General features: G+C 38.1%; 1 protein-coding gene across 5 annotated transcripts in view; it reads left to right on the top strand.

Annotated features, from left to right (window-relative positions):
• slc4a11 (solute carrier family 4 member 11) overlaps window positions 1–12,362 on the top strand; it is a 105,472-nt gene that overhangs the window by 50,629 nt on the left and 42,481 nt on the right. For 3 of the 5 annotated variants that reach the window (XM_040042319.1, XM_040042321.1, XM_040042320.1), the window contains exons 2-3: window positions 5,293–5,343; window positions 8,124–8,240. In XM_040042319.1, the coding sequence (XP_039898253.1) occupies window positions 5,293–5,343; window positions 8,124–8,240 (168 nt within the window). The remainder of the gene's footprint in view (window positions 1–5,292; window positions 5,344–8,123; window positions 8,241–12,362) is intronic. The other 2 variants (XM_040042322.1, XM_040042323.1) reach the window with 1 other exon arrangement.

The following is a 12,362-nucleotide window of genomic DNA, read 5'->3' as shown; positions in this document are numbered from 1 at the left end:
CTGCATAAAAATATAAACAACCCCCTTGGTGTTCGTACTTGCGCTTCGCTGTTCCACTTGAATGACGTAATGTTGTTACGTCGTTAGTTAGCAATTAGCCTATAGCCTATCGTTCACTCAAAAGGCGCAATGGGTGCTTCAACATACGAAAATTTTTGACTTACGAAAGGAAGTCGGGGAACGAATTAATTTCGTAAGTCGGGGTTCCATTTGTACAAAGTTGGGGGGGAAAAAACACAAAAAATGCAAGAAACAAATCTAGGACTGAATGCCAAGTGAAATCATGAGAAACACTAAGCTTCCAAGTAGGATGTATATCAGTCACCCTTTCACCCTTCTAACCTCTAGGTATTATACATTGCTGTAGCTGGTATTTAGTACACTGATGTCATTGTGCATAAATTAGAGATACAGTGATATCGGATGAATTTTCCCATTTTTATTTGACACCTATGACTTGTACTTACTCAGTTATGAGACTAACGTCATGTTTATATAAAAAGGCTTGTTGTTTTATGGCTAAAAGAAGGTTAATGAAGCCATAATGATAGTTACATTATCATCATCATCATTATCTTCATTATAGCTAGGAGAGAGACGCATGTGCGAAGACGAGTAAAAGAAAAATGATTTGGATCGGAGCAGATTATGACGCAGGAATACTATCACCACCTCAGGCTGCTGAGCGGTGAGCATGTCTGTGTTTACAGGGTTTATTTTGCTGCACATGTAAAATGACTAAACAGTAGAAAAAAATAACAGATGTCACAGTTAAGCTGAAATAAAGCTGGCTATGCAAAAATATAAAAGCTACATATTTCAGTGCATCCATGTTCGTCGTCTGCTATTCAAGATATGTTTGATGTAATAGCTGCAGATAAACGGGCTGCATGGGGATGATGCAGATGTGTGTGTTGGGTACAAAGATGAGAAAAATAATGTTTGCATGACTGCCATAACAATCCAACACATACCCTGGAGAAGCAGAGGATAGTTCAGTAGCAGGATGTTGGTGAATTATGCCACATACATTTTTTTCTTTAGCACAAAAAACTCAGATGACAGAACTGATTTTTTTCCCCCCCTAATGCTTCAGGATAAAGTGTTAGAAAGAAAGCCTGGAGAATAAATACCACTAGGGTGTTTAGTTTTACAAACTTGCTTCTGCTGACTTCTTTTATGCCTCAGAATGAAACACAACCAAAAATGTTCTGATAAGCAGACTTGTCACAACCGATTTTTCTTTTTTCTTGTGCAGTGACAGTTATCATAAGAAATCACAAAAATATCTTACATTAGTAACCGATAGGTTTTAATCATGCAGGTTTTCTAGGGAAGTACAGGGAGCTATTTATTTTTTGTATTTTTTAGTTATGAAAAGTTATGGGAAATGTGTAAATATCTTCTTAAAAAGACATTTTATGTGTATTACATTTATCATGCAACCAGCTGCATGGCATAAATTTTGAAGCAGTATAGAAGTGCAAGAGTAGCTTAGCATAACACAAATACTGGGTAGCTATCACTGTCTCTGGCTCTGTCCACATGTAAACAAGAATCTATATGCCTGCCAACACTTGAAAAGCAAATAACGATTGTTAGAAAAGCAAAACATAAAAAAGGACAAGGGCTGTAGATTTAAGAGGGTGTATGTGCTAGCGACTAATGTATACAGCTGATATTCTTTCTTTCAGACATACAGAATATAATAAGATTTCCTTAACATTCGTTCTGTGTAATTGCTTACTTGCTTTTACGCTTTGCTTAGATCAGCTCATTGTTGTGTTTCTGCACATATTTTGCCAACAGGGAAGTTGCAGAGTGCCTTCGGGTGGATAAATTATGCAGTTTCGACAGTCATAACATGGCTGAAGGGTGATTCTCCGGCGTCTTTTTTACCTTTTAAATTTTCATTTATCTGCCTTTATGAATGCCAGTACCAGCATGACTATTGAAAATACAGACCCACTAGTTAATCTGTCAGATATACTGTGTTGGTGACTATTTCTTAGTAGGTGAAGCAAGATAGTTAGACACATGCTTTAAATGAAATAATTGAGTCAAAGCTTTATCTGGTCAACTTGAGCCATGATTTCCAACCATTTACAGTACTGTGCAAAAGTTTTAGGCATGTGTGGAAAAAATGCTGTGAACAAAGAATGCTTCCAGAAATATAAATGATTGTTTATTGGCCCCAAATATATTCTGCAGCAGGACAACGACCCCAAACATACAGCCAAAGTCATTAAGAACTATCTTCAGCGTAAAGAAGAACAAGAAGTACTAGAAGTGATGGTATGGCCCCCACACATCATCGAGTGTGTCTGGGATTAATGAAGAGACAGAAGGATGTGAGGAAGCCTACATTCGCAGACGATCTGTGGTTGATTCCCCAAGATGTTTGGAACAACCTGGCAACAGAGTTCCTTCAAAACTGTGTGCAAGTGTACCTAGAAGAAGGCAAAGGGTGGTCACACCGAATATTGATTTTATTCATTCCATTTCTCTTTTGTTCATTTGCTGCATTTTGTTGATTGTAAATAAAGGATTAACACTCCCATTTTTGAAAGCATTCTGTGTTTACAGCATTTTTTTCTCATCTGCCTAAATCCTTTTGCACAGTACTGTAGCTTCACTGCACTTTAAAGGTATAAAAATGTATCAGTGGTCTTTTGTATGTTTTCAACAGGTAACGGTTGGTTTAGAAACTATTTGAAATCATGAAGGAAAAAAAAAAAAAAAAAATCAACACAGCATTAACCATATCAGTCAAAGTGCAGGAGGTGAAATCTTAAGAAGATTGAATGTATGCATGTGTGGCAGACTGAGGCAGGAACCTGTATGGATTTAAAAAAGTTGATTGTTTTGAGGATAAATGAATCCCTGGGTCTTTTAACTCTGAAATTGTTTTGCTTTGTGTGTCCTATCCCAAGAGTGAAAGAGCATTTTGTGTAATTAAAGTTGCATGCTGTATTTGTATGCTAGATGTTGTCACATCAAAGAATCCTTTCCAGAAGAGAAAGCTGTTGTAAGTCTTTACTTCCCTCTTCTATGACAGTCGCCATGTTAAAAGAGGCACTCGGTTCTTTTATAATGATTTTTTTTTTTTTTGTCTGTGTGAAAGTGGTTGTGTATGTGCTTGTGCACACCTGTGAGTATTTGTGCAATTTCTTTCCCAGTGTGTGTCCCTTTGTCCAGGATGCTGTGATTTTTAGCAGTCAAATCAGAAAACTACCCGCGCGACGTGCCGTTGATCTGTGGTTATGCGATGAGTATGTAAACATGTTTGCTTAATGCTCAATAAGAGCCTCACTGAAGTCTGGTAGCATGGCAGGGCCACCTCTCTTCCTTCACAATGTCTCAATAACCTTCAAAGTATCCCTGCTCCATATCTCACTCTTTTTTTTTTTTCTTTTTTTTTTCTGCGCAATCCGCATGCTGCACACATCCACAGGGCCGCGTGACAAACACTCTGAAATGTTGTACTCTAAATTCCCTCAGTGCATTTGTAGTGGAGCTCTTCACCAGATTAAGTTTAATTCCAAAATGAGATATCCACCATTTTAAAAAATGCTGCACACCACCAATGCAAAATGAGTGCTGGCCTGGAAGCGAAACTCAATGTGGATTATCGCTGAATGTATTAGAAAAGTCAAGACCTTTGCTGATGAAAGGATGTGCACTGCTCATAATCACTGCCTGTTAACATGTTTTAGATGTAATGAAGGAAGCCCTTGCGTTTTACTGATAATGTTTCTTCCTTAGGGGAACTCTTTGCCTTCTGGTTGAACTACATGGTCATCCAATTTATGCTCACTTTTAGTCTGATCATTGTCCTGCACTGAGTGGAAAATTTTGCTATCAAAATGTTATATTACAAGGTCTCATTGCAAGTTGATCTATGTACACAAGAAACAGAGATACACATGTTTGTGCTGATGAGGCAATTAAGTAATGGGAAAATAATGAAACTGATGTGTTATAGAGGGGTTGAGTTTTTTGGGGTTGGAAATTTTTTATTTATTTATTTTTTTTTTAAATGACATTTTTGTCTGACAGCTCGGTGACAGAGCAACAAAAAGTCTGCAACTGCAACTCTTGCCACACATTTCATAGCTCATCTTCTAGCATTTCCCCTCGATTATCAGTTTTGACAATATACACCATTCCTCATGGTCAAAATAAGCATTTTTAAACCTTAAGTCTGTACAATACCTAAAATAAGTTTTACAAATTTTTGTTATTTGTATTCCTCGGTTCCCACACCCATACCCAAATGGTAATATTTGTTTCATCTGTACCACATTTGCATTCATGGCTCTCCTTGCAGTAGGCAAACAAAAGTGTTTCCCTCATTCACTTTTATACAGCGTATTTTATTTCTGGCGTCTAGCAGCGTATTTTTTCTTATGCAGCTTTCAGCCTGGTATATGTGCTCAGACTGAATTAAAATGTAAATGTACACAGAGTGTGCTTTATAACAATCCGTACGTATAACCATCAACAAAAGATGTCAAGATCAAAATTGCAACTCTAAAATATTTCCTAGTGATGCGTGGAATTTCATTTAATGTAACGCTGCTGTATTTTTCATCCTGTGGGTACCATGAATGTATTAGTACCTGCTGTTTCTTGAAAGCAAGATGCAAAATAATAGGACATTGGTTTGGTACTTAATGATTAATAAAGTACCAAATGCAAGGGATAGACATTCAGGAGACAGCTGACCTAGATGGACAGGGCTTTTTTTTTTTTTTTTTATCAAGAGAATGAATAGATGGGCTCATTAAGAGCTAAATGTGTTTGTTTTTTGTTTTTTTGTTTTTTTGAACTGTGAATACTGCAGAGCTATAGTTTAATTAAAAAATAAATATTTGATGACTGGGTGGATCATCTTTACAATAAATAGACCGCACTCGTTAGGATAAAGTTCATGTCAAGGACAAACATATTTTAGGCCTTCCTGGGTTATTTACGTGTGCGCATGCAGTTTGTTATAAGAAGTCATTGTTACATCTTCTAGCGGCCATTACAGAACAAATACTTTTGCTTGTAAGCAAATAATCCATGGATTACTTTGTGTTTTACCTTTAAATGCATAGATCTTTTCCATGTATAATAACCCTGAATGACAAAGAGGTCTGAAAATGATGCATATTTGTATTCATAACATTTCTCATACCAGCAATTGCTGTGTAAAAATAATAACGAGTAATTGCTCCCTGCCGGGCCTGTTACCGTTGCCTAGATTCAGCTCAGTAATTACCGTCTTTCTCTGTTTTGCTCTCACAGAGGCGCCTCCCTCTGGGATGTCCAAGAATGGATACTTCTTTCAAGAAATGGGTGAGTGTGAACCACCAGCACAAGGACAAAATTTTCAACATTTGTTCCTCTTCCACTGTGTATTAAAAATGGAAAGAAAAGCATGGAACCTAAAAGCCTAATCCTCAAAGTGAATATAGCCGCTGTCATCGACGTCTTTGAACATCTTCCTACCAGTAATGTGTATTGTGTAAGGTATATTTAGAGTGAAAGATGTGATTTAAAGATTGGAGCTGCAGCACACGTAAAATTAAAAACAAAAAACAACCCAAACCTCTCCCAGCTTACACACTCTCCTCCATTTGGATATAAACAACAAACTTTGGTCCAACTGTTATGATAACGGCAGTTTCATTACCTTCAAGCCAAGGAGAAGCTCCCAATTAGTATGTGCAGCACAGGCAGTCAAGACAGAATACACTTGCATTGGATCTCCCCGTCTCCCCCAGCCAATTATTCCCCTCCTGCAACACACCGTCTCATTCGGCACATTCACAGAAGACCCCCTGCCGCAGCTCAACATAAATGTCTTTATTATGCGACCTTTTATCAGATATTAATGTAATTACAATACTGTTGGCAAGTAGGCATTACAAACCATTGTTATCTTTAGTGGTTCATTAGCAAAGGTTGGTCTGGAACGTCAGTGCTCTTGTTGTGAACTTTGCAATTAAAGGGTGAATCACAGTCGCACAGTAAACAATATTTGAAGTGTGTCTTGTGCTGCAGAAGCAGCTCTGCTGTGCATATGCTATCTGTGTCATTTAGTTCTTTGCTGTGGTGTTAGAAGTGAACAGGTTACTGAGCCACAGTGGTGTTATTCACCAAACATGGCAGTTATGCATCTTTTTTTTTTTTTTCTCCAAACACGAAGCAAGAAAGTTCCAAACGTTCTGTTAATGATCCGAACATGCTACCGTGTGATTGTTGTTTCTTTATGTCCCACGGCGTCTCAAAGGCAGCAACAAAAACCCTGCACACCGTTTGAAGGATGCACATCAATCGTTTAACGTTTTCAACATTCCTCGTCCCTTAGCTCTTGTTCTTTCTAGATGTTGTATTCACCGATCAAAGTTCTGCAGGGCAGCATAGCTTTACATTTAGGAAGCAGTGATTCGTTTATTTCAATCATAGTTTATTTATTTTTAATACAAGAAGCTCTAATTGTGACGTTTTGCATACTTGGAGTTCTAGTTATATGTTATATAAAGATAAATTACATGATTGCTAGATGGAGAGATTGGAATATTTTTCATGCATTAGTTTATAAATAAGTTTTAATACATTTCCCTAAAATTAATTCCATTCCATTTTTAACCCTCTAATTTAGTGCTTGCAGTTTAGCAGTTGCTTCTCTCCTCCAAGGTGATTTGAAAGTCAGAGCCCAGCTGGTAAGTCTGAGGCACAGAGGGATGCAGGGAAGGCAACTACACAGTGAAGTTCAAATAATGTCAAATGCTGAGGGTTGATCCTGATGCAAGACAAACTGAATGAACTGAAATTTGGGGCTCCTCACGTATAAGGTCAGCTCATAAAGAGCAAGTGAGATATTGTTCTTGTCGCATCAAGCCGATCGCTGGATGATATTTGGGAGCCCACCAGTTACTGGAGCTTTGGATTTAAGGGGGCCGCTGTCTTGGGAAGAGGGAAAGGAATGAGTCATCCAAACAAGCTCCAGGCTCAGTCCTGTGATGCTTTCCAACATGCAAAGTCCTGACCGTTACACACCAAAACCCTGCGAAAAACAGCGTTTACCTGCTGATTCATAAAAGACTTGTCATGTCTCACTTGTCTAACAGCTTAATTTTCTTAATATTCTTTGACAATTTGTGGCATTTTTAGGTTTTTAGGCATAAAGGACCGCTGCTTGCCGCTATTTGTGCATTACACTAATTGAAAGCACCTTTTAGTTGTTGTTGCTGCTTCCATTGACATTAAAACACTACTCTTATGTATTCATATGAACAGGAGAGGAATCATGAGCTGAAAAAACAAATTTCACCTTTTGCACCTTAAAGGGCACATCCTGTACATTGGTTTTGTTTGACTAAGTCTGGATATTTTGGACATTGTCCATCCAAAAATGATTAGATTCCTCTCTTAATGTACACCGACACAAATTTTAGGTCCATAGTTTGCCTATTTTAAAAGATGTAGAGGAAGGAGAAGTATTTGGTATTTAGACTGACAGTATGTATACATGTCAGTGTTTTAAGGTGTATATTACACCTTAAAACACTGTTATGTCTTAGACTAGTTATGTCTAATAATATCTAGACATAACTTTTTTTTCTGTTTTTCACTTGAACACACTGTCATTCTCAACCATATCATCTGACAATGAAGGAGACTGTCTGGAAGAAAGAAGCTCTCTAGTCATACTTCAGGTGACACTTGAGCAATATTTTCTTATAATTTTCAGGGTTTTTGTTTTAAGCAGCAGATGTTTATTACAGAGTCTGGATGGTTCACTGACTGTCAGATGAGTTGTCCCAGAGAAGCATAATTGCTGTAATAATTTCCTGTCACTGTCTAAAGCTTTACCTTTTTTTGAGTGATTTTTGGACTAGATTTATTTTGTGAAAAACTAAACTCAGAAATTTCATTTATTCCTTTCACATTCTTTCATTTATTCCTCATTTTGAAAGTGTGCCATAAACATCTACAAAGCACTAAAATAAATTTGACTGTTGGATTTTGTGACTTTGGCTGAGGATAACAACAATAATTAAAGTCAGTTTGCTACCCTGCCTGGTAGCCGGTGAAGTCCAGGAGGTGACCCTGTGCTGTTGTGTCCCCAGAGCAGCGGGAGGTGGAGCAGGAGGAGGGCAGCGAGGGCCGAGAGGAGGGACAAGATTCGCCGATCGCCTGCGGAGATGACATCCACCTCTATGACAACCAGATCAGCCCTGGGCCAGGTCAGTACAGAGAGAGAGAGGGAAAGAAAGTGAGAGGGCAGCAGGGGTTAGAGTATGCAGTCTGGACAAGGAGGAAGAAAAATAAACTTGATGAAGCCACTGAGAAGGATTTTTAAGTGAGTTGGAAATTAAAGGCGATAGACTCCATAAATAGAAATAATTCTTTGGTTTTATAGAAAAGCTGAAAGCTTGATCTGTTGTTTAATCTGTAAAACAAACTATTAGAAAGAAAATGCTAAAGATTAACTTAAATCTCATCAAAGATTAATTTAACACTTTTGTTAGGTTTAAACAATACTGTACATATAAGATTCGAATATACTGAACCCACAGGCAAATCCCAGGATAATCTGCAGTCCCCTGCAATAGTTTCTGCTCGTGTTCAGCTGAGCTTTCTCTTTTAGTTTTGCAGCCATTAGTTTACTTTTGGTGTCTGCGTCACTCACATCAGCATCATTATCAGCTGCAACAAGCATCATGTTTTAGAAAAAAAGCTGTGTGCCCTTTTTCCAGCACCAGATAGCAAAAAACAGAGTCGGAGACCACCTTCTAAAAACATAGTGGCACAACTAACAGCAGCTAAAGTGAGTCTTATAGCAATCATGACACGTGCTAAACTGGCTGGACACATGAATCTATGTGAATGCCAATATGTTGTTGAAGTTGTTAGTAAGTTGATATGGATACAGGTGGACATACAGGTAGAAAATGAGAGAGAATTAAGCTTCATAAGGATTAACATCTTGTCTCACTGACTAATGTTGTTTATACAGTCACCAGCATCAAACTCATTCTGAATCTGGTGCTGTCAAACTTTGCCTAGGACTTGAAAATGCTACATGCATAAGGAATTACATCCATAAACTGTCAGATACAGAGTGCATACATATATAATACATATTATCTATTAGCATTTTATGACAAGGAACATTTTTTTTCATCTTTTAAGCTAAACATTTACATGAAAGTTGAAGTTTACATGAAATAAATAAACTTGGATAGGTGGGTTTTTTTAAAGGAGACCACTGTCTTCCAGTCAGCATAATCATAATCAATACAGCATCATATAGGAAGGAAGAAAAAGAAAACCTGTTGAATAAAGCCGCGTGAGAAACATTTCAATAATTTCTGTGGAGTTCTGGTGGGCGCTGCCCTTCCAGAGACCGGTGGCATGATGGTGTTGACTTGATGGACAGCTACTCAGCTGCAGGTGCAGATGATTTTGACCCCATCACCACAATCCCGGTGGGTCAACCCAGGTTATTGTTGCCATGGTAACAGTCCCAGGTGCACCATAGGGAGAGGAGGAAAGACAGAGATGCCCATTTGCTTTGAATGTGACAGGTGACCATGCCACTTAGGCTGGGTCTCCATACATAGTAACACTTAAGGCATCTGACAAGAGAGCTGTAGTGGCGCAAGCTGGGGACAAGTTAGAAAAACAAAACGGCTGTGATAATGCTCTTCTTCACGTTGAACAGCTTGTATTTATGTCAGGCCTAAAATAAAAGCATAAAATACCTCATTTTTACTCACCTCAATTATCGGTTTTGTATCTGTCTATACGCCAGTGTGACAGTCAGTTCCAGACCAATGAACTATCAGGATGAACAAAACAGGAAGCATTTATGGAATTGATTGAAAAAATTAACTTTATATCCAGTGTCTTCAGTAAATTATAAAACTGCTGACAGCCTTCCCGAACATCCAAGAAATATTGCAAGGGGGTAGATGCTACAGTTAAGTATAGGTAAGTCTATGGAAGGGTAGGATGAATTGATATAATCTCAAGTTATGTAATTGTCTTCCTGCTCATCCTTAATCTCAGTGAGTATGTTCACATCCTGAGCTCCAGTGATTTGTGTAATATTCCTCTCTCTCTATACAGCTGTAATATGTTGAAATCTCGCTGCTGTCAAAATTCTCACCTGCAGGTGCAGAATGTTTGTCATGCACAGCAGTTCCTGCTCACAGATTTTCAGTGCATTACTCATTGACAGCACAGCTGAATGCTGATTAGAGTGTTTTGTTTTCGTTCCTGGCTGCCCCCAGCCTCACAAGTGTAGCTGTCACATACATTTGATCCCAGTATCATTAGTTGTTTGCATCTTATTTTTGCTTTTAATTTGTGTCACAAATTATCATGTTATTTTATTATACTGCATCAGCAGACCACTGTGGAATATGTCCACCATGTCAAATTAATCTAAGACTGACTAAGACTTTTAATCACATCCTGTCTGCCTGAATAAGCAGTGGTTTGGAAAAGCAAATAACTCAGTGATTACGTCATACCAAGAGACAGCAGCTCCTATCTTAATCTAATTTTAAAAACATCTGTCTGTTTAATTAATTCATGAGAAAATGTTTGTTTCAAATGTATCTTTTCAGCCCGTTTTCTAGGACAGCATTCAATTGTATGTAACTCCACCATATTCACCATTATATGTTTTTACATATATTTAACTAGACCGGTTCTACCTTCCTACCAATCAGTCTTTAGACCAGATGAGATGAGCAGCAGAAAGCAGTATAATGAGCATGAAAGTCAGAAAGAAAGTTGGATGTGGCAGCACAATGAATTAAGCAGAGGATCTTGATCTTGGAGAGTGGGGTTTAAATTCCATGTGAGGCCAAAGGTCAACAATGAAAAAGTCCTCTTATTTTTAGGTGTATTAAGCACGGGCGCAGGCATGTGCTGTGCTTAATCTCAAAAGAGCAAGAGCTGCAGGAGGAGGGGTTTCTATTTTCATTTTTATTTCCCCTTTCTTGATTCATGCCTGGTTTCAGAACATTACTGACAAACGTGGCCTTTATCAGTAAAACCCTCTATCAGTTCTGAGGTTTTACATACCAAGACATAAGACAAATAACCCGTTTCTTAAAATTACATAAATAAAACGTCAAATGAATAACAAAACGTGACATATTACACTGTGTCATTATTTATTTAGCAAAAATTAAGCCAAAATACAGAAAATGTGTAGTGAGCCAGGTGCTGATATTTGATGGCACTCGAATTAATCAGCAGCAGTAGTGACCGCCTCTATAAAGACGCTTTGGCAGTTTGCACTTCTGGAGTATTCAAATGTGCATTTATACAAAACCAAGAAAGAAAGATATCACCAACTAAAACAAATGTTCTCAAATGGAAAAACATTCAAGACAGCTGCTGATCTTCCCAGAACTGGATGTCCAAGCAAACTCACTCCAAGGTCAGACAACGCTCAGTGAAACTGCAAACACTAAAGTTATCTACAGGCATCTGGTGGATGGGGTTTGGGTTTGTTTTGCAGCCACAGGGCCTGAGCACCTTGAGTCCACCAAGAAGAACTCTGTATACCAAAGCATTGCAGAGCTAAAGGTTGACCAAATTGGGTCAATCAGCGGGACAGTGACCCAAGCACAGCACCAAATCTACAACAGAACGGGTGTGCAGAGATCTGTGTATAAATAATAATGTCTGCAAACTTCAAAAAACTGAAGCAGGAAAGGTGGGTTAAACTTGCTTCATGACTTTGCAGAGACCGATAGTCACACAGAAAACCATTACTTCAAGTTATTGCTGTTAAAGGTGGTTCTACAAGTTGTTTCATTTTCTTCAATTCATAGTTTTTGCAAAACGAAACAAAAAAACCCCAAACAACAGCTGACATTGTGTGCTGTTGTTTCTAATACTGATTCCTGGTAATGAATGTCCTGATATGGTAAAAAGAGAGTGCACTTTCTGTCGGTTCTGAGGTACTATTATTCCTCCTTGTACTACAAACTGAATGATCCGCTCCATTATCTCTAATGTAAGAGAAGGGGCCAAATTCCACAGACTCCCTTTTCATTGAAAAAGTAGAGTAAGGTTTAAACGAAGTTTAGCTAAAACAAATAAATGGATTTAGAAGTTTGAGTGTCTGAGTTTTTGAAAATAGGTGGGTGTTTTCAAAAGTTACAGTCTTTTTTTTTTTCTTGTACAAAAAGTGATTCTTTACTGAGCAGTGCCTCAGGGAGAGTAAACCAAAGAGGGACTCGTCAATCTGTCAGTAGATTCAAGTTGGTTTAAGAATTCGGGTGATCCTGTGGCTTTGTGTCAAGCCCACATTATAAATATGTCCAGTACCTTGGTTTCAT

The sequence above is a fragment of the Simochromis diagramma genome, unplaced genomic scaffold (genome assembly GCF_900408965.1).
Source record: "Simochromis diagramma unplaced genomic scaffold, fSimDia1.1 OVJJ01000304.1, whole genome shotgun sequence".
In the NCBI taxonomy this organism is placed as follows: Eukaryota; Metazoa; Chordata; class Actinopteri; order Cichliformes; family Cichlidae; genus Simochromis; species Simochromis diagramma.
The sequence above is the reverse complement of the archived record's forward strand: the minus strand, read 5'-3'. Positions and strand labels throughout refer to the sequence as shown.